This window comes from Myxine glutinosa, chromosome 2 (genome assembly GCF_964187855.1).
Source record: "Myxine glutinosa chromosome 2, kmMyxGlut1.1, whole genome shotgun sequence".
In the NCBI taxonomy this organism is placed as follows: Eukaryota; Metazoa; Chordata; class Myxini; order Myxiniformes; family Myxinidae; genus Myxine; species Myxine glutinosa.
Window position 1 is genome coordinate 223,470,191 of NC_136262.1, and position 24,075 is coordinate 223,494,265.

Below are 24,075 nucleotides of genomic sequence, written 5' to 3' on the forward strand. Positions count from 1 at the left end.
TGTTCCTTCAACTCCCTTTGTCCCACTGTCAGCTGTCCCACCCCCTGCGTCAACTCCTCTATGCCACCTTGTAACTTTGCCGTCCCATTTCTCACCTCTTTCTCCATACGCTTCTCACCTCGCTTTACCTCCTCGCGTACCCCCGAGACATCCTCGCCCACACCTCGTCTTATCTCCTCCCCCATTTCCTTAGTAGATGCCGCCCTCATCTGTTCCAATTCATCCCTCTGAGCATCCATCTTACCTTGAAACCCAATTTTCACCTCCTCTATCTGGTTCCCCATCCGTTTGATTTCCCGGGCGGATTGCTCCCCTCTTTCCCACAATTTGTCTTCCATCCTGGCTTCTAGCCCCGTTAACCCATTCTTCACCCCTTTTATCCCGTTGTCTCACCCCTCAAATTTATTGTCCAACCCCTCAAATTTACCCTCAAATTTCTTGTCTAAACCCTCAAATTTCTTGTCTAAACCCTCAAATTTCTTGTCTAAACCCTCAAATTTATTGTCTAAACCCTCAAATTTATTGTCTAAACCCTCAAATTTATTGTCCAACCCCTCAAATTTACCCTCAAATTTCTTGTCTAAACCCTCAAATTTATTTCCCAACTGTTCGCTGGTACCCCTCGCTTCGTCCCTCATTTGGCCCCTCATTCTGTTTTCCATCCCTTTGAAATTATCATCTGTTTTTACCATAAAGGCCATCATCTGTTTCATAAACAGGTCCAAATTCATTGGCATCTCGGGCTCAGCTGCCGCAACCACGTGCGAAGCGCCGCCATTTTGTGCGCCTGATACCTCCTCAACCACCTCCTCATTGTTCTCCTCCTCCATTTCTCCCACATACATTTCCCCGAGGTCCTGGGTCGACTCTACACCCTCTAATTCCCCCACCGGCATCCCGTCGCCTTGACCATCCATGGCACGATTTTAAATTTAGGATTTTATAAAACAAAATTTCGGCCCACTCGTAATTTGAGCGCGCTAAGCGCTTCAGGTCCGAATCTCGCTCCCGACACCAATTGTTACGGAACCCAACGTCGGCCTCGGTTCCCCTTATCGAGGGGGGATTAGTCCCCTCGTTTATGATTGACCGACGTGGTCCCTGACGCTGTACAGCGACCTCCGGAAAGGCCGGTGGCACAGCCCCGTTCGTACCGCGGACAGATGTTAATTGCCGAGCGGTTTTAGCAACCGTGGCACGAACTATTAACAATGACTAGACCCGATCCTTGAACGTTGGCCAAATCGTGCCACAGGTTTTCAATGGGGAAAAGACAAAGACGACGGATGTGAAGAAGAGGAAGACGAAGGAAAAAGGTTGGAAATGCGACTATTATTTATTACTACTATTTACAACCAAAAGTAACCAAGGAGGAAGGAAAGATAAGAAAATAAAGACAGAAAGAGGGGCAGACCAGAAGGACACAGTGCAAATTAACTCTAGCTTAACTAAACAGGCTTAACTTATACCCCAAGGACAAGGCAAAGACAGAACAAACTCACGTACACAAGAAGGATAGAATGGCAGGGATGAAGGACTGGAAGGAGGGTCCCGGCAGATGGTAGGCGTCGAGGTCCGGCTTCGAGCGCGCGCTCCGATCCACGCTTTGGGGTCGAGGCGAAAACCCGGCAAACACAGCCCCGCTTCGGGCTGGCAGCGAGGAGCCGGCAGCTCCACATATTCGGTTTCACACCCGCAGCGGTCTCACGTGTCCTCCGCCTCCTGCGCTCAACCTCACTGCTCCTCCTCCACTGAACTGATCAACTCCACTCAACTCTCTCCCGGTGGACTGCCAACTCTCTGACGCATCTGGACTCATCTGCCGTATCTCTCTCAAAATGCTTGCGCGGGCGCTTTTATAACGCGCTTTCAGATCAACCCGCGCCACGCCCGTGATGGTATTTCCCCAGCCCTGGTTGGCTGGTCAGGGCTCGCTGGCTCCACCCTTTTGATGACGATGGGCAGGCAACACCCGTGATTTGGCTCCTCCCCCTTCTTCTCCGAGATTACCTCGTGGCTAATGGAGTCTTGCGGCGATGGAAAACCACTCGCACCGCTGGGATGAAAACGAAAGGGGACCTAGCTTATTTGACTTCGGTGCAATGGAGTATCAATTAATGGAAGACACAGCCTTAATCTAATACACATAATAAGGAGATAACTGCTGAACAAGGAGGAAATCTATGATTGGCTACGTGATTGTTTATGGAATAACTAACGGGAACGACCTTTGGCCTTTATACACAACAAATGGAGGAAGGAGGGTGATATTTTACAACAACACAAAAAAAACACAATTCTCATATCCACAACAATATATATATAATTGTGTGTGTAACAGCAAAAAATTTACTTTGATTTCCCTACAATTCCACACCCTTTGAGCAATGGCTGGCCCAATCTCCACCAAATCCTGCATACATGCTGGGGCAACCCAGCTTCAACTCAAGAGCAGAAATAACAAAATCCCCCCAAAAATGCTTCCCCACCCCAAAAGAACATCCTCTTTGTTTGAGTGTGAAGTCTGAAAATCACAGAACCAGAAACTTTTGCATACATGCTAGGGGTACCCAGGTTCAGTTCATGGGCACAAAAAATCCCACCTCCCTCCCACAAGGAAGGTCTCTTTGTCTGTCTGTGTGCATCTGAAAATCATGGATGGGCCAATCTCCACCAAAACACCAAATTTTGAAAAAGATTTTGCAAACATTAAAATGGGGGAAATGGCCAAACATTTTTTTTTATATTCAAGGTGACTTAGGGTCATGTGACCCGTTACAATACACACACACACACACACACACACACACACACACACACACAAACTTAATTTAATTGTGTAAAAGTTTACAAACCAACTTGTGGAAAAGAAAAATACCTTTGAATTTTTTTTAAAAGTCCAACGTGGCCACCAGTCCTGTTTTGTTTACAAAATTGAGCCTCTTGGAAGAGCAAGTTGACAGAGGGTTAAAAGGCTATGTAGTGACAGAGGGGGGCACAGATGGCTACAATAAGCATGGGAAGGAGCTAACAACAAGAGGAGAGAGGGGAAGTGAGGCTGGCAAACACACACTCGCCTCTAAACTATCTAGCCTGGGGTAGAATCTCGGCCCATTTATAAACTGTCATAATGGTGTTTCACAGGCAAGGTGATTCATCTATGTGTGTGCCATCCCTTGTATGGACGTTAAACTGGATGTCCTGTCTGCTGGTATTAGTTGGCATATGCTAAAGAACCCACGGTGTCCTTCACGAAGAGTCGGCGAGCTATTGCCAGCACCATGGAACAAATTAGAAATTGCTGCTCTAATCTACAGGAGTCATTGCATCAGTGGCACAGCTGTGGCCTCATCCAATGATGCTACCCCACAGCCTTGTGCTGCATACGAAAGAAGAAGTCGAGAGACAGAATAATTTTAATAATAATCATGTCTTTATTGGAGGAGATATTAATTGCACCCTCCAACCAGTTTCGACAAAAACAGTGCCGAGCTAGATCCTGCCTTTGCAGTGACTCTGCCAAGACCACTACATCAAGTTAAGTAAATAGATACATGGCACTTATAGCATTCTTTGATCAAACAATATTAATGGTGTTGATTTATACAGAATAATATTGGGCTGGCCCGACAACAAATTTTCTATAAATTGTGAACTTGACCATTAGATCTTGGGGTTGCAGATCTGTCTGTCAGGGTTTTTGGATCACCAAGCAATTCCTTTTACAATTTCAACATCTCAGCCAAAACGTAAATGCCTACTGGAAATTAAATAATAATTGACTTAATAAAATTAGTTTAAACAAGTTTCTTTTTAAACTCTGGAACAATCTGGTTTCCTCTAAAGATAAATCTTTCAAGCTCCAAACAATGGTGGGATAATACTAAGACTCAAACCACACTTTTCTGTCAGCCGTTAGTGCTCATAGTCTTTATAGTGAGAAAACAACCACTGTTCTCCTTGAATATGAAATGTTGTAATTGCAGGAACAACTTTATGAAGAAAGCTTTCACTTGAGATTAGAGAAACAGATCCATGAAAATTTTATTTGCTTAATTCTATAACTGAGAAACGAGCATAGTATGTGCTTATGCGTTTAAGGAACTTGATTCCCCAACTAAGCTCTTCTTTGGTTCACAGAAAGAAACCTCTTCATCACATATAAAACATTTAGCCCTTAATGGGAAAAATCTTCCATGAGAATGGCAAGATTAGGAAAATTTCCACAGATAAAATATAAAAGAATTATTTTCACAATTTTTCAGTTTCTTTTGGCAAAGAGAAAAGTCCCACGTGGCAAAGAGAAAAGTCCCACGTGGCAAAGAGAAAAGTCCCACGTGGCAAAGAGAAAAGTCCCACGTGGAAAAGATAAAAGTCCCACGTGGCAAAGATAAAAGTCCCACTTGGCAAAGAGAAAAGTCCCACGTGGCAAAGAGAAAAGTCCCACGTGGCAAAGAGAAAAGTCCGACATGGCAAAGAGAAAAATCGCACGCGGCAAAGAGAAAAGTCCCACGTGGCAAAGAGAAAAGTCCGACGTGGCAAAGAGAAAAATCCCACGTGGAAAAGAGAAAAGTCCCACGTGGCAAAGAGAAAAGTCCCACGTGGCAAAGAGAAAAGTCCCACGTGGCAAAGAGAAAAGTCCCACGTGGAAAAGAGAAAAGTCCCACGTGGCAAAGATAAAAGTCCCACTTGGCAAAGAGAAAAGTCCCACTTGGCAAAGAGAAAAGTCCCACTTGGCAAAGAGAAAAGTCCCACGTGGCAAAGAGAAAAGTCCCACGTGGCAAAGAGAAAAGTCCGACGTGGCAAAGAGAAAAATCCCACGTGGCAAAGAGAAAAGTCCCACGTGGCAAAGAGAAAAGTCCCACATGGCAAAGAGAAAAATCGCATGTGGCAAAGAAAGAAAAGAAGTCCCATGTGGAAAAGATTTTTTTTAAACAGTGTCCATAACAACTATTTTACTGCCATTATAAATCACATGGGATTTTTTTGTGATTAGAAACTGAAACTGAAACAGAGTGACACGTATATGCTTATTTGCAGTATGTGTAGTATATTTGTATGAAATCTTGTCATAATTGGTCAAAGTTCAAGGTCAATGCCATCCAAAACACCTATTAAGCCATGAGTGGAAAATGTATCAACCAAATCTGTTATGCACAATATTCAATCGAATGTAATGCAAACCAACAATTTGCTGTATCAATGACGACTATTGTTTATTTGAATTTGGAAGTATCGTGCTATGCAAAACATCGTTCTTGTTATTCATCAGTTTAGAAACTGGAAAAAGGGCAATGAGGAATTCAGACGCCATGAAAAACCAGCCACTCACAAACTTGCCTTGGATAAACAAACCTAATATTAATGCAAATCTGAACTGGGCTCTTCTCGAATAATAACTCTCTTCCTGGACAGCTCTTCTGAAGATTACAGGTTCACTGCAGTATTTAGTACAACAGGGCCTTGCAATCAGAAGAATGGAAGCTTCAGATGGTAACTTTAAGAAGCTGTTGCAGTTGCAGGCCAAAGATGAACATCTCAAAAGATGGCTGTCCAGGAAGAATACTTTTACAAGTGGCGAAATTCGGAATGAGATCATGCAGTTGACGAGTCATGCCATTTTGAGGTATATCTGCAATGATGTCAACCAAATGTCAACTCAGTTTGGTATAATTATTGATGGGGTAAGGCATTCAGGGCAATGAGCAGGAGTCTGTCTGTGTGTGTTATGTCACTGATTAGTTTGTTGTTCAAGTTGATTTACCAAGACATTTACCAAGTCTCATGAAGGGTAGGAGAATCTCTGTGTGAGGTGCTGCAGGATACTCTGATACAGCTACAACTGCCGATTGAATACCTCAGAGCACAGACTTATGACATGGCAAACAACATTGAAATCGACCAGTGCAAACTACAATCCCTGACTGTACCACACAGGTAAAAGTGCTTAAAAAGACATGATGACAGTGCTACACAACAATACACTGGCAACTTTGCAGAGGAAATATACAGGGTCAATTTCTTCAAGGTCATTGCCAATGCGTCCTCATGGAATACAGGGGCTTGAGCTTAACAATACTCACTGGATCACCTCAGTCAGGAATCATGCAGCAGTATCCAGAACTGACCGAGTCCCAATAACAAGAACTTGCATTTTCCCGTAAACATTTTACCGGGTATACTGTAGAAGAATATCAGCAGATGGCAGATTTTCATTGACATGGTCCTAATGTGTTGAGGAATGTTTGGTCATGTGTTGAGGAAGGATGAAAGTGACTGGTTGAGAAGAGTGATGGAAATGAATGTAGAAGGAAGTAGAGGACGGGGAAGACAGAGAAAGACTTGGCTAAAGATGGTGGAAGAAGAAATGCGGGCAAGGGGGTTAACAAGGAGAGATGCAGAAAATAGGGCAAGATGGAGAAGATTGTCATGGGGCCCGCAAGGCTAACCCCCGCTCTAGCAGGGAAAATGGCCTTAAAATGCATGTTGTTGTTGTTGTTGTTGTTGTTGTATGGTCCTAGAAGATTGCCGCATGTTTCCTCAAGTGGAAATACTTCGGCTTCTTCTCGTCTCCCCAGCAAGTTCATGTGAGGCAGAGTGGTTGTTTAATGCACTAAGATGTATTAAGACGTAGCTGCGTAGCATGATGTCACAAAAATGGCTAAACTACCTGATAGTTGGTCACGTGCACTGAAACCGGCTGGCAGTACTCAACCCGTAAACCATAGATGAGGACAGAACTACGTAACTTCCGGTTACTGCACCCTTCACGACATCAGTCACGTGATTGGATATGTTGAAAACAAACCACAAAAGGGCCCCACTTCCGGTCGTCTCACCCTCACCTATTCACTTCGACGCAATTTACGTGGCGAATAAATATTGAAGGCTTCATTACGGCTCATTTGCCTGAAGGAAGAAAACGCTCGGGGTGAAATAAAATGTCCTGGAAAGGATGAGATAGCGCTCCTGCCAATAGCCGCCCGCGGAACTACGTAACTTCCGGTTAGTGCACCCTTCACGACAACAGTCACGTGATTGGATACGTTGAAAACAAACCACAAAAGGGCCCCACTTCCGGTAGTCTCGCCCTCACCTATTGCTGAGGAATTAATGAATAGATCAGCTGACACTCACCGTCATGTTTTGGGAAAGATCTAAGGTAGGTTACATGTAGGAGGACATGTACGTTTTATTGTCGGAATTTTATTTCTGCATAAATGTGGACAGTCTCGATTAATAATTCAAATACCTGGCCTAATTTGTATATCATCAATTAAATTTGAAGTTTGATATAAAATTTCAAATTGATCATTATTTGGGAGATGAAATCAAATTAATTACAATGGCAAAAAAAAGATATCTTCGAATCGTAATTTCAAAATAATTTTCCCAGTAAAGGTAGCACAAGTGGCCATAAAGTGGTCAGAATCCTAAATCTTCTGGGACCTGCCTAAGAGCGCCCACTTTCCAATAGGATTTGACTGCGAACAGAACTCCTGGTTAACGACCCATCCAACGAATGGAGCACTTCTGATGCAAAGTCCCCCATGTGGAGCACCATTCCAACAATTTATAGTCGGATCAGGAATCAAACCCAAGCTAGACACCTCAAAGGTCGACTATACCATGTCTGAGATATTGTCAGTCCACTATATCAACTAGAACGGGCACTCGGTAGAGCGCATACCTTCGCCGCAGCTATGGTAAAAATACGATTTTGACCTTTTCGTGACCTTGACCTTGACCTTTGACCCGATTGCTCCCAAAATCTAATCAAATGTGTCCCGTATAATAACCAATCATCCCACCAAATTTCATGCAATTCGGTTGAATACTTTTTGAGTTATGCGAATAACATACACACACACACACACAGACATACAAATAAATACACAGCGATCAAAACATAACCTTCCGCTTTTGCGAAGGTAATAAATATCGGTTACAATTATTATTTTCAACACCAACAAATGGAGTGCTTTGAGTTTCCAAAGGAAGCAATAGCACCGAGTTAAAACAAGTACTGGACGCTATCATCACTCTATCATCATATTGTACTTTCTTTCATATATGAAAAAATATACACAATATTCATTCAGGTAAATGGAAACATTCATTCAGAAAATGAAATGGGATTCATTCAGGAAAACAAAAACCAGGAAGCCTTACCTGGTTCCATTTTGAATATAACCTGGAGGACATTCTGCTAGGCACTCGCGCCCATGCAGGACATTGTGCAGACACGAGTTGTTGCAGTATTTGTAAGGTTTGGCACAATTTTTGGCAGTGACGCAGCGCCAGCCTTCAAAGCGAAATGTCCCACCCGGGCAGTCGGGCAGGCACAGGCCTTTATGCCAATAGTGGCGACAGGCCAGGCAGCTTTGAGGACCGTTGGGGTCGTGGCAGCCTCCCAGGCATTCTTTGTGGCAGCAGCGACCATCCAGCATGCAGGCCCGACGCCCACACTCCTTTGGACACACTGTGGTACAGAGAATTTAGAATTAAATGGGTAGAATACATTTTGCTCAAAATCCAACCACTGTCATCAGTCAAAGCTGTGGAACAGAGGCCATAATTTACATTTAGTGTCATCGTATATTAATGACCATGATAAAAAGGTTGCACTTAAACACAAGCATTAAAATCAAGACAAAGTAAAACATAATGAGTGCTAAAAGTTATATTGGCAATTGATAAGTAATTAATATACTACCTCCACCACTGAAGGTAGACAGGTTGTTTTCACCCCTGTCTGTTGGTTACATCTGCCACTAAAGGTGGATGGAGGTTGTATTTTCACCCCTGTCTGTCTGTCTGTTTGTGAACAAGATATCTCAAAAAGTTGTAGATGGATTTAAACGAAATTTGACAGAGAGGTAGTGTATGTGACCATGACAAAATAAATAGATTTTGGTGAAGATGTGGATTCGGATCCGGCTAGTAGAATTTTTTAGGTGATTCTTCACCATTGGGAAATAGAGCAAAATACAATACATAGCAGGATATCTCAAAAAGTTGCGGACGGATTTGGACGAACCTGGTGGAGAAGTTTGGTGTGTGACAAGGACCAATTGATTCGATGTTGGTGAAGATCTGAATATGGATTCGGATACGATAAATATTTAATTTTTAAGTGATTCTTCCCCGTTGAGATATAGGGAGAAAAGCGATATCTAACATGATATTTTAAAAAGTTATGGACGAGTTATGACTAAACTTGGTGGATGAGTTGGATAGGTGACAAGAACAAGCCGATTCGATTTTGTTTCAGGTCCGAATCCAGATCCGGCCTATCAGTTTGATACAAAACATAAACCGTTCAGCCTGGCGGAGGTATGTGCTCTACCGAGTGCAGTTCTAATTTGCCTATGAGTAGGATATCTCAAAAGGTTGTGGACAGATTCGCCCTGAAATTGAGTTGTCATGTTTGGTGTGTAAAAAAAATAAATAACCACCTTTAGAGGCCATTTTTCCCCGCAAGCGGGGGTTGGCCTTTTTCGGGAACCGTGGTTGTTGTTGTTTTTCGGTCCCCTTTTTGAAGCAATGTTTTACGGCCGGATGCCCTTCCTGACGCCAACCCTTTTTGCCGCCTTTAACGACAAACAGGGAATTACCAGTGAACTGGTACTCAAGTGATTATTAGGTGACAAGGATAAATTGATTCGATTTTTGTTTAGGTCCAAATCCAGATACAGCCTATCAGTGGATACAAAGCATAAACTTTTCAGTCTGGCGGAGGTATGCGCCCTACCGAGTGTCGTTCTCCTTCGGATAATTAAATGTCCAAACTCAAAAAAGACAATTTTGTGTTTGTATAATTAAATGTGAGCATTTCTTAAAGCAATGATAGTTATAGCTTCAATAAGGTATGACAGCTTTTATGAAAAATATTCCCTTTGTACAACTTATGCAAACGTTACTTGAAAAACTAAAACAAACTTTTGGATTCTTGGCTTGTAGCACATTTTCCAGCCATTGTGAGAATCACAACAAAGTTGAGCTGGTTTTATTTTTAAATCCTTCATAGTTTTCCTTTTATGTGAATTCCATTTTACAAACTGCCAGTCATAAGATGTCATTTTGCTTGCAGGATTTTGAGCGAAAATGAATCTTCAATTAGCTTCAGTCGTAAAAAACAAAGTCAACAAAAAAGCTTTATGCAGCCTCCACCATCATCTAAAAGCATTCTTGCCATTGCATTGCATAAAACGATGTTATCACCTCTGTATCCAATGTGAGTCAGTGGTACACGTTAGTACGATGCTGTGTTGTGTTTTTAAGGATTGCAAGTTTGACCCAGAGACTAGTGATGACTGTATGAGACACTATCAAGACTGTGAAAAGCAGTATGATGAAGAGGAAAAGCCAATACACCACCTCTTAAAGTGGTGCTGGTTCCTTAATTTGATAAGAAACTAGGGCATGCCCGTACTATATATATATCTAAAATTATATCCCCCCCCCTCTATTTACATGAAATGGTTTGGTCCGGTGGCAATCCCCCCCCCCCCCCTCTATTTACATGAAATGGTTTGGTCCATTCGCAAAGCCAAAGCGAACGGCTTGCGAGTACGGTGACAATCCCCCCCCTCTATTTACATGAAATGGTTTGGTCCAAAGCGAACGGCTTGCAAGTACGGTGACAATCCCCCCCCCCTCTATTTACATGAAATGGTTTGGTCCAAAGCGAACGGCTTGCGGAGTTTGGTAAAGAAATCGCCATAGCTCGGTAACTACTTGTCCGATTAATATGAAACCTTGAAAAGGCACATCCTCGGGTCCCCAGCAATATACCTGGCAAGTTTCAAGTATATCGGACCCGTGGTTGTCGAGAAACAGCGGTCACAGACAGACACACGGACATACACACAGAGATTACTGGAATTATAGATAGATTAGTTATTGAACAAACGCCTGCTGATCAGGACCTTAAGGGAATCATCTTTCATTAATATTTATTGCTTCTGCATTTGTGTTCCAAATATTTACCATATTATTCACTTATAGAACACCTTGTAGACAAAGTGAACTTATCCTTAGGACACAGAAGGAAATGCTACCATTTAATAATTTGTTTTTCGACAAAACAACGAAATGGAGTTTGTTCAACAAGGAGCAAAATTAGGCAGAAGTTCAAAATATTATTGACATCCGATTGCCAAATATCATGGATAACACACAAGGATCCCAGGGTAATTCATCGGTGTTAAGATTCAGCCACGTTCAACACAGGGGTCATTACATACAATAAACACTCCTGCAGTTTTGCGAGCACTTGAAAAATTTTCTAAATGTAAAGTTAAAATCCATCAGGCTTATATAAAAAAGAAACTTGGCAAAAATCTGGTGGTGATTTGTTTTTGTTTTTTATTACAGGATCTAAGGGTCACAGTGGAGCTGCAACACACACATTTCACACACATGGACAAACAAATGAATACACAAGACGCAACACAGGACTATAAGACGAGAAAAACACGGCCACTGAACTTGGTGGAAATGCCGTCAATTACTTGACACTTGGTTACTCTGACTCTGACTTACTCTGACATATACTAATTATCAATATACTAATTAGTAATTAATTAGTAAGTTAGACAATTATCATACTATCAATTAAGACACTTTTCACTTATCAATTATGGGGACATGTTTGCGGATTATTGAAATGTGTATGGATGGTTATGGGATTTTTGTGAATGAATAGGGGAGAAATCCACCGAGCCATTTCACTCACCTGTAACACCAGGACATGGCCCATGGAAATTTGGGTACATTGGGATGGCTCCACAGTTAACATTGGGTATTGTGGCATCCACCAGGGGACGAGGTCTGTAAAATGGGGTTGTACAAATGTGTTTGGAAAATTTTGAAATTTTGCATTTTTGATGAAGTTTTGTGGTTAAGATAGGTTTCTGTGTTTTGACATTTTCCTTCCTGCCCCAGGAGTTAGGAACAAGGATTCCAAGAGTTGTACATATTTAAATTGTTGCTTAAGGGGTGTAGAACGGTAAGGAGAGTTGGTAGGTTAGCTGCGGCTCTCTTCCCACATCCCCTCCTAAGTTATTTCATAGGCTAATTAAGTGTGAGTCGGTAAGTGTTAAGGATGGAACGGTAACGCCTGCAGTGAACCTTGCGGGAGCTACGGTTCCAGGCTGAGGGGGGAGGGGGGGGGGAGGTCTGTCTTATGTTTATTGGGGGTAGGCAATGGAATACCATAGGGTCAGGTAGAAGTGTATAGATTACCATGCTCCGAATGTCGTGATGAAGAAGAAGACACCCCATGTACCATAAGTAGGGATCCGTTAGACCGTATGTCGTGTAAAAGTGTATGTCGTTAGACCGTCCCATGACGAGGGTGGGGTTATGCTAATTAGTTAGGGATTAAGGGTAATTCATCCCCTGTATGTAATCGTCTCTGTACTTTCCCCCTTGTTCCTTATGACAATGCAGCACACATACATATAGCCAGACAATCGGCATGCAAATAAACACCAAATAAAAGTAACCGGAACAGAACATTATTCCACTACTGCTGACACCAACGACCTGGTGATCTCAAAGGCTGACAAGTGGCGATGAGGCCACGCCCCGAAGAACGATTGCTTAGTGATGTGGTGAGTTATGTGGTGGCGACCACCAAAGATTACCAAAGTACCAAAGAGTGATGTGGTGACGACCGCTGGTTGGAGCAGGCACGGGCGGCATCGGATGACGTTAGAGCCTTGAAGACAAAAGACTGTGTTCCGACATTTTCTCTCTTTGGGTCCTGGCTTTGATAGCGAAAGGGTAGTGTCCTTGACATTCTCTCTCTCTCTGGGCTGGCCTTCATAGGGAACGGTTGATTATTGGCTCTCTTGCATTGGGACATTGGTGCCGCACAGTCACATTTTATAGCGCTCTTGCGCTAGGGACATTGGAGGTTTCGACGATCGTGAGGAGGGACGGTCGCGGCTCGTGGACTCTGGTGCGCTTGGCCCATAGCTTCATGATGGCTGAGGGCCATGCCGAGTGAACCGGAGAGACGTCGGTGCGTCGTCTGGGTGTTGTGTGGAGCAGACGGCGAGTGGACGGGCGCGGCCTGCTCGTATCGCGCTCGGCGGCTAGGGGAACGAACTGTGCACGGAGGCCTGTGTTTTCCCGCGCAAGGACAGAGGGCCTGTGACGATCCGGGCAGAACAAGGGGACCAGAGCTAAGTACACGCACATGACATTTTGTTACTTTCAGTTATTTTTCCCCTTGTCTGTATTCGAGTCCGTTTGGTGGGTCCCTCATTTAGGAATATTTTATCGTGCATTTTCTTGTTTGCTGGCCTTTATTTTTTATTAAACATTTTTATTTGTACATTTTAAATCCGTGTCGGTTGACTTGATTATCGCAGGTTCGAAGACGTCGAGTGGGACCCGTGAAGGTAAACTTCACTACCCCTGCTGCTCTCCCCAGCACGTATAAAGAAGGTCTGCCATCATTGACTGAACGCCCTGGAGTGTTAAGCTCGTTCAGCAAATCCGTCCCCAGGGGTGTTCACCCCAGTGAACGTGACATTTGCCGACCAATTTGCAAATTTTTGCCGACGACTATATCGCCGACCTGACCAATCGTTCTTTGGGGCGTGGCCTCATCGCCATTTGCCAGCCTTTGTGATCACCAGGTCGGTGGTATCAGCAGGAGTTTCCAATGTCCTGCTTCCGGCTGTTTTATTTAGTGTTATTAATTATGCCGATTGTCTGGCTATGTGTGTGTGCTGCATTGTCATAAGGGCCAGAGGGGAACTGGTGTCAGGAGTGTCAATTACTTACGAATTGATTATTACTTACGAATTTACTGTTCATATCTCTCTCTCTTGGTCCTGGCTTTGGTCGTAGACGGTCACGTTTTGCAGTGTGGGCACCTGTGAGGAGATGGGTGAAAGCTTTTGGTGCTTTTTTGGGAGCTTAGCAAGTGGAAGGGAGGAGGTTTCACGGCTGTGTTCTTCGGAGGTGAAGGAGGCCGCGGGTGAGCCGAAGGAGGTCGCGGGTGAGCCGAAGGAGGTCGTCCTGTCTGCTTTCCTCACGTCGGTGGCTGCTAATGGCGCGGCGCCACCGCCATCTTGTGCGCTTCCCGCGCAGTGGCCTCAAGCTTCAATGACCACCAAGCTCCCAAAATGCTCGTCGAGACCAGATGTGAGTGCCGGCAGAAACATTATTTATTTTTTACGTTATCATTCCCTTTGTTGTATACGAGTCTGTGTGGGGGCACTCCATTTAGGAATACTCATTTATTGTGCATTTCTTTGTTTCCTGGAATTATTTTATTAAACCTTTTTGTTGTTACATTTTAATTACATGTCAGATTGAATTGATTATCCAGGTTCGAAGACGTCCAGTAGTGTCCGTGAAGGTAAGAGCTTCGCTGCCCTCCCCCACCCCCCAACGCATATTAACTCCGTCATATTTGGATTGAATGCCTCGGAGTGTTAAGCTCGTTCGGCTATCCGTTTCCTTGGAGGATTTTAATCCCTAGGAATGTGACAACTGGTGATGTGGGATGATGCAAACACAAACTGCAAACGACTGCAAAAAAAAACAATTCCCAGGGCACTCTGGGCGATGCCTCAACAATGGCGCCGTCTTTCTCACCGTACTCAGTGGGACATTTCCTTTTGAGGAATTTCCTCCTCCCCATGGGTGCCCAACCTATGGTTATTTATCCGTGCTTTATCCCTATAAATGCTGAGCATTAAGCAAGCAGCACGTACCATTTTAAAAGTCTTTCGTATTACTCAGCCGGGGTTTAACTGCTGACAACCCAGACTGGGAGCGGACCCTCTAACCAGTACACCACTGAGCCGATCATGCAAACTGTAAAGTGAATTTCCAATGTCCAAACGAATCAAGCCAATCATTATTCGATGCATCCTTCTTATATGTATTATCATTCTCCTGTTATCATTTTATTATCTCTGCATACAATTAGGCACATAAGACTGCTCTACATAGACTATTAGGTCTGCCGAAGCAGTTTCATTGGCTAGGGGTTACATTCCCGGACCGGTCGCCACCTCTGACGCAGGATACTGCATCATGTATAAATTTGTATAAACAATTTATAAATGTGTATTTTATTTGTATTTGTATAAATTGTATAAATTTGTGTTTTATAAATTTTATAAAATTTGTATATAATTGATAAATCTATAAATTTATAAATCAAAGGAGAATGTATAAATTTTTAATTCAATCAGAGTTCCAGTGATAGTTCTCGCACTCTTCACGAAGGACATCGTGGGATCTTTAACGTCCACTAACTAATTCTAAGAGATGGGATGCCCAGTATAACGTCCAACCAAGGGATGGCACACATATTGATGAATCACCTGCCTGCGGAACACCGGGATGACTGTTTATAGCTCATCAGAGATTTGAACCCAGTTTTGACAGCTCTGAAGCGAGTGTGCATACCTCTTGGCTATCCTGCCAACCCAATATCCAGTTAGCATCTCATTAAATTAAGACTTCATTGGCCTTGATTCAGCAACAAGCTTATCGTGTATTGGCCTCAATTCATCCCTCAACAAGGGAATTGTTCATGTGCCTAAATTTTGCAACAAACGGATCGTTCATCGGGCAAATTTAAGTGACGAGTGGAACAAGTGTATTTCGTTGATTCCTTAACGCTGTTTCTGTAAAATACTTTTTCACTTGGATAGATTTTCATGCTTCTCGCGAACTTTTGACTGAATACAGAAGTTTTTCGCATATTTTCTTATGTTCATGCTGGCACACTGTCAGTAAGTGTAAAATGATTCTCTCCATGGGACAACAGTGTAAACCGTTCGTGGAGCATAAGATAAATTATTAAAGTGCGATTTCTGTTTGTTTTTTAAAATACCAATTCCAAATCTAACAATGAATTGCTTGGATTAAAAGGAGCCCAGTTACCAACTGGAAATGGAAATATTGGAACTTTTGAACAAAACCTGGAAATATTGAACAAAATGAGACAAATACATCCCAACTCAATAATGTCAGCAATTCAAATGTCAGAAATGAAATAAAAGATCATGTCTGGCTAAGTAAGCATTTTAAAAGTGGTTAGCAAGAAAAAACTTTCCAGGGAAACCCCAGAATCTGAATCTGAATCTGAATTCTGAAGAATAATGGACGTATACCCAGATCCTCTCGTATGCTTTATTTTCTCAGCTTTTTACAACAGATTTTGAAGATACAATTCCATGATTAGTCACTTAAAGCCCAATGATACATTTCCACCATAAATTTTTATCAGACGTGGTTTAAATGCAGATTTAATTGGTGTAATCGATTAAGAGATGTGAAATTCACAAATTAAAGCTTGACACCATGTTGTCTAATTGAGTGACCTCAGTTGCGTGAAGTCAAAAAAATTTTGTTGATGTTGAACTTTATTATTTTGGAATAGTGTTGAATAGTTTTCACTTATTTTGCTCCAGTGCTGAATTAGGTCTATCCTTAGGGCTGCCAACTAGCTATAGAAAAACTGGCTCGTATACAAGAAAACAAAAATAAGCAAATCCTACTGCCGTATTTTTACGCAAATAACTCACTTCCTGGTATACCCTGCACATGGGGGAAAAAGTGCTTTAGGAGAATTGCAGGCATGTATAAGCTGCACACGGGTATACTCCCCGCACACTGGTACAACCAACACACGGGTACAACCAACACACGGGTACAACCCGCACATGGGTAGAACTCACACACGGGTATACCCCACACACCAGCTTTCCCCTCCACATGACCAGGAGATACGCATTTCCCTTATTTCCAGCAGCTGACACAGCTTTGCTGTCAAGGGCCAATGGACGGCTCTTTTCAAATACGACTGAGGTAAATAACCACTTGACATTAAAATGAATATATTAGGATAGGGTTGATGTAATAAATAAAGCTTACTGTACCGATGTGTTAAAAGCCAGCGTGGTTTCCAGTGCCGATGTGATCGGAAACTATGCTGCTCATTCATTACAACAACAACAACAACAACAACAACATGCATTTTAAGGCCATTTTCCCTGCCAGAGTGGGGGTTAGCCTTGCGGTCCCCATGACAATCTTCTCCATCTTGCCCTATTTTCTGCATCTCTCCTTGTTTAACCCCCTTGCCCGCATTTCTTCTTCCACCATCTTTAGCCAAGTCTTTCTCGGTCTTCCCCGTCCTCTACTTCCTTCCACATTCATTTCCATCACTCTTCTCAACCAGTCACTTTCATCCTTCCTCAACACATGACCAAACCATCTCAACCTGTTCCTCTTCACAGCATCAATCACAGGCTCTATTTTCATCAACAACACAACAACATGCATTTTAAGGCCATTTTCCCTGCTAGAGCGGGGGTTAGCCTTGCGGTCCCCATGACAATCTTCTCCATCTTGCCCTATTTTCTACATCTCTCCTTGTTAACCCCCTTGCCCGCATTTCTTCTTCCACCATCTTTAGCCAAGTCTTTCTCGGTCTTCCCCGTCCTCTACTTCCTTCTACATTAATTTCCATCACTTCTCAACCAGTCACTTTCATCCTTCCTCAACACATGACCAAACCATCTCAACCTGTTCCTCTTCACAGCATCAATCACGGGCTCTATTCCCATCATTTTTCGCAATTCATCATTTGTCTTCCTCTCTCTCAACGATACTCCGCACATCCGTCGAACCATTTGCATTTCCACCCTTTCCAACCTTCGTTGCTGCTCTACGTTCATTACCCATATCTCGCTCCCATAAATCATAACACTTCTCACACATGCAGCATACACCTTTCCCTTCAGCTTCAACGACACTCCCCTCCTCATCAGCACGCCACTCAGTTCCCGAAACTTCTTACATGCACATCTCACTCCAGCAACCGTTGCCGAGTCTGATCCACCTTCTCCATTCAGCATGTCTCCGAGGTAGCAAAATGTTTTCACACCTTCCAGCTTCACGCCGTCTCAAAGATCCAACTCAACATTTCCTCCATCTGCAGCTCCCTCTGTGCACACCTTACATTTGAATGTAGCTGCCACACTGGTTAATGACCCTCTCAGACCACTACATTTTTGATGAACCCACTCAGCGCACATTGTACATTGAATGGAGTTCACTCCGACACCCTTCCTGCACACAGCACAGGGCCACTTCCCAGTTCTTTCCACCTCACCACATGCTTTACCACTTGCCATCACCTTCGTCTTTCCGATATTCACCTTCAGACCTTTTGTCTCCATACATTCCTTCCACTTGTTCATCTTTTCCTTCAGTCCATCCATACTTTCCGCAATCAACACCAGATCATCTGCATACAACAACTCCCACGGTAAACCCTCCTTTACGTTCTGAGCCAGCACCTCCATCACAGCTACAAATGGTAGTGGACTTAGTACCGACCCCTGATGCACTCCCACCTTCACCTCAAACTCACCACTGTTCCCGTCCTTCGTCCTTACAGCTGTGCGCGCTCTTTTGTACATTGCCATCACTACTCTGATCAACCATTCCTCCACTCCTCTATTCCCATCATCTTTCGCAATTCATCATTTGTATTCCTCTCTCTCAACGATACTCCGCACATCCACCGAACCATTCGCATTTCCACCCTTTCCAGCCTTCGTTGCTGCTCTACATTCATTACCCATGTCTCGCTCCCATAAATCATAACACTTCTCACACATGCAGCATACACCTTTCCCTTCAGCTTCAACGACACTCCCCTCCTCATCAGCACACCACTCAGTTCCCAAAACTTCTTCCATGCACATCTCACCCCAGCAACCGTTGCCGAGTGTGATGAACCATTCCTCCACTCCGAACTTTCTCAATGCCCATGTCAATACGTCGCGTGGAACCCTATCAAATGCTTTCTCCAGATCAACAAACCCAAGAAACAACTTCTTCCTCTTCTCCATGTACTTCTCCTGCAACTGCCTCACAATAAAGAGCGCGTCTGTCGTTCCTGTTCCTGGCATAAATCCAAACTGCATTTTCGTCGATCTTCACCTTCTTCCTTATCCTCCTCTCCAACACTCTTTCCAATACCTTCATTCCATGCTCCAATAACTTTATCGCTCGGTACGAGCCACACTCCAGAGGGTCACCTTTCCCCTTGTATAGAGGGACGAGGGTACTCAGTTGCCAATCCACTGGAATGCGGCCTTCTTTCACCACCAGATTACAGATCTCTGTCATTCTCTTCACACCCTAACTTCCTGCTGCCTTCAACATATCTCACACAACTCCCGTTGGCCCTCCCGCTTTTCTACTTTTCATTGCTTTTATCGCTTCCTCAACTTCCTTCTCAGTTATCTTCTCTGCCGGTCCTAAAACTGGGTTACTCTCTATGTTGCCATCCCATTCATTCTCTGTATTCAACAGCATTTCCATATGTCTTTTCCATCTTCCTTTAATTCCATCTGGGTCCACAACGATTTGTCCCACTTCATCCTTCAAGCAACTCGCCCCCATCACATCACACCTCTCTTTCGCTATCTGCTTTGCAATCCTGAATACCGCTCTCTGACCCTCTTCCGAATCCAAGCGTTCTCCGAACATTTTCCTCCATGCCTCTTGCACCTTTGCTACCTCTTTCTTTGCAGCCTTCTTGGCTGCCTTATAACTTTCATGCTCTGCTTTTTCTGCTCCCGTACCATTCGCCTTCTGCCACTCCTTGAACTTCTTCCTCTTCTCGTGAATCTTCTTTCCAACTTCATCATCCCACCACCATGTTTCCGAGTGCCTCGGTGGTCCTTTTGTCCATCCACATACCTCACCAACGGCTCCCAACAGACTATCCTTCATTGACATCCAACCACTTTCAACCTCAACCACATCATCCTCTACCCTACTCAGCCTCTCTTTTAATGCCTCCCTTACTGTCACCTCTTTCAACCTCCACACCTTCATTCTCGGTTGGTACTTCACCCGCCGAGCTCTCCTCGCACCTTTCACCCTTATGTCGCAGACAACCAAGTGGTGCTGTGAAACAGCCTCCTCCTCCTTGAAAATTAAATAATTCTCGTATCCAAATTCAGATCTTCACCAAAATCGAGTGAATTTGTCCTTGTCACACACCCAACCTCTCCACCAAGTTTCGTCCAAATATGTCCATAGCTTTTTGAGATATCCTGCTATGTATCGTTTTTGGCCCGATCTCGCAATGGTGAAGAATCACTTAAAAATTCTAGTAGCCGGATCCGAATCCGGATCTTCACCAGAATCTAATCATTTCGTCCTTGTCACATACGCTACATCTCTGCCAAATTTTGTCCGAATTCGTCCACAACTTTTTGAGATATTTTGTTCACAAATGGACAAACAAACAGACAGGGGTGAAAACATAACCTCCATCCACCTTTGGTGGCAGAGGTAATAACACTCCTTAAACTTTGCGGCATCAATGAACTAGAAGAATGAGAGACCCAAAAGTGCCCATTTGTCTTTCTTCTTCTTCATTCTTCTTCTCGATGTAGATGGGAAAAAGAAGAATATAAAAAATACCAGTTGATCATTCCCACCCGCTTCCTTTTTTGAAGCCGCCTCCTTTTTTATTTCCTAATATTTTGTCAAACATCCCGAAAAACATCCATATCTTCGTGGACGACTCTTGCACCATTCTTTGATTCGATCATTTTGATCATTACTGAGTTTTTATTGCTCCCACCGAGCTGCAGCACCGAGAGTTGCACGTGCTGCTTTCCGTTCACTGTGCTGACATATCGTATGATACTGATCTGTGTACATGTCTGTGCACGGAGGTCTGTGCACGGAGAGGTCTGTGCACGGAGGTTCCATTGCAGTCGCTGCAGTGAAATTCAGTGCACATTTCTGATTAAAAAGATGCAAAATGCGACTGGTTTTAAAACTAGCAAATTGTACCACAAATCTTTCTCTTTCTGCAGTTCAGAGACCTTGAAATCGGACATTTAAAAGGGGTCTTCATTTTCATGATTTAGCTTCATTTTTGAAGATCGTTTTCATCTGTTTGCAAATTCGGACGGGAACTGAAGTTCTCAAGCGTGGTATACGAGAACACCTCTGGATGGACGATGCTCGCTGTGTGATGTTTTCTCCGATTTCATTAGTATGGAGTTGGACCAGGGAGAGGCCATACAGGAGCAATACCAAACTACGCCGGTGAGTCCACGTCCCACATATGCAAATCTGTGTAATGTTTACTATACATCGAGATAGAAAGATGGCCTAGCCAATAATTTATGTAGGTTATGTATGTAGTTTTTTTGTATTTTACTATATATATATATACGAGCTTGCTTCGTTACTGAGGAACGCGCTTATTTTAGCTGAGGCTAATGACTGTACCTGAGTTGCTGTGTTGTGATGATTTTCACCAATCATAAGACAAACAATTATTTTGCACAAATGTATTTGTTGTGTTTGTGATATCACATTTTTATAGGCAATTTAGGTTGAAGATTTAGGTTGAATGTTTTTTTTTCTTTTCAAGAAAGAACCCCTCAGCACATACATAGGGGAGGGGTAGGTGCACACTGGAAATTTGGGACGATTACACCTCACCACCAGGTAATTCAAAACACCTCACAGCCATAAAACACGTAATAACAACACCTCACCACCACGAAATTAAAAACACCTCACAGCCATAAAACACGTAATAAAAACACCTCACAGCCATAAAACACGTAATAAAAACACCTCACAGCCATAAAACACGTAATAAAAACACCTCACAGCCATAAAACACGTAATAAAAACACCTCACAGCCATAAAACACGTAATAAAAACACCTCACAGCCATAAAACACGTAATAAAAACACTTCACAGCCATAAAACACGTAATAAAAACACCTCACAGCCATAAAACACGTAATAAAAACACTTCACAGCCATAAAACACGTAATAAAAACACTTCACAGCCATAAAACACGTAATAAAAACACTTCACAGCCATAAAACACATAATAAAAACACCTCACAGCCATAAAACACGTAATAAAAACACCTCACAGCCATAAAACACGTAATAAAAACACCTCACAGCCATAAAACACGTAATAAAAACACCTCACAGCCATAAAACACGTAATAAAAACACCTCACAGCCATAAAACACGTAATAAAAACACCTCACAGCCATAAAACATGAAATAAAAACACCTCACAGCCATAAAACACGTAATAAAAACACCTCACAGCCATAAAACACGTAATAAAAACACCTCACAGCCATAAAACACGTAATATAAACACCTCACAGCCATAAAACATGAAATAAAAACACCTCACAGCCATAAAACACGAAATAAAAACACCTCACAGCCATAAAACACGTAATAAAAACACCTCACAGCCATAAAACATGAAATAAAAACGCCTCACAGCCATAAAACACATAATAAAAACACCTCACAGCCATAAAACATGAAATAAAAACACCTCACAGCCATAAAACACATAATAAAAACACCTCACAGCCATAAAACATGAAATAAAAACGCCTCACAGCCATAAAACACATAATAAAAACACCTCACAGCCATAAAACATGAAATAAAAACACCTCACAGCCATAAAACACGTAATAAAAACACCTCACAGCCATAAAACATGAAATAAAAACACCTCACAGCCATAAAACACGTAATAAAAACACCTCACAGCCATAAAACACATAATAAAAACACCTCACAGCCATAGAACACGTAATAAAAACACCTCACAGCCATAAAACACATAATAAAAACACCTCACAGCCATAAAACACGTAATAAAAACACCTCACAGCCATAAAACACATAATAAAAACACCTCACAGCCATAAAACACGTAATAAAAACACCTCACAGCCATAAAACACGTAATAAAAACACCTCACAGCCATAAAACACGTAATATAAACACCTCAGCCATAAAACACGTAATAAAAACACCTCACAGCCATAAAACACATAATAAAAACACCTCACCACCACAAAATTAAAAACACCTCACCACCACGAAATAAAAACACCTCACCACCACAAAATTAAAAACACCTCACAGCCATAAAACACGTAATAAAAACACCTCACAGCCATAAAACACGAAATAAAAACACCTCACCGCCACGAAATTAAAAACACCTCACAGCCATAAAACACGTAATAAAAACACCTCACAGCCATAAAACACGTAATAAAAACACCTCACAGCCATAAAACACGAAATAAAAACACCTCACAGCCATAAAACACGTAATAACAACACCTCACCACCACGAAATTAAAAACACCTCACCGCCATAAAACACGAAATTAAAAACACCTCACAGCCATAAGACACGTAATAAAAACACCTCACAGCCATAAACCACGTAATAAAAACACCTCAGCCATAAAACACGAAATAAAAACACCTCACAGCCATAAAACACGTAATAAAAACACCTCACAGCCATAAACCACGAAATAAAAACACCTCACAGCCATAAAACATGTAATAAAAACACCTCACCACCACGAAATTAAAAACACCTCACAGCCATAAAACACGTAATAAAAACACCTCACCACCACGAAATTAAAAACACCTCAGCCATAAAACACTTAATAAAAACACCTCACAGCCACGAAATTAAAAACACCTCACCACCACGTCATTTAAAAACACCTCACCACCAAGTAATTCAAAACACCTCGCCACCACATAATTCAAAACACCTCATCACCAACTAATTCAAAACACCTCACCACCACGAAATTATAAATACCTCACCACCACGTAATTCAAGACACCTCACCACCACATAATTCAAAATACCTCACCACCACATAATTAAAAACACCTCACCACCACATAATTAAAAACACCTCACCACCACGAAATTTAAAACACCTCACAGCCATAAAACACATAATAAAAACACCCCACAGCTACGAAATTAAAAACACCTCACCACCACGTCATTTAAAAACACCTCACCACCACGTAATTATATATACCTCACCACCACGTATTTCAAAACACGTCACCACCACGTAATTCAAAACACCTCACCACCACGTAATGATAAATACCTCACCACCACGTAATTTAAAACACCTCACCACCACATAATAA

At 42.6% G+C, this 24,075-nt stretch overlaps 1 protein-coding gene across 1 annotated transcript in view; it reads right to left on the reverse strand.

The window, feature by feature from the left end:
- LOC137420800 (insulin receptor) overlaps window positions 1-24,075 on the reverse strand; it is a 352,072-nt gene that overhangs the window by 98,708 nt on the left and 229,289 nt on the right. The window contains exon 3 of the mRNA XM_078772308.1: window positions 8,173-8,482. Coding sequence (XP_078628434.1) covers window positions 8,173-8,482 — 310 coding nt within the window. The remainder of the gene's footprint in view (window positions 1-8,172; window positions 8,483-24,075) is intronic.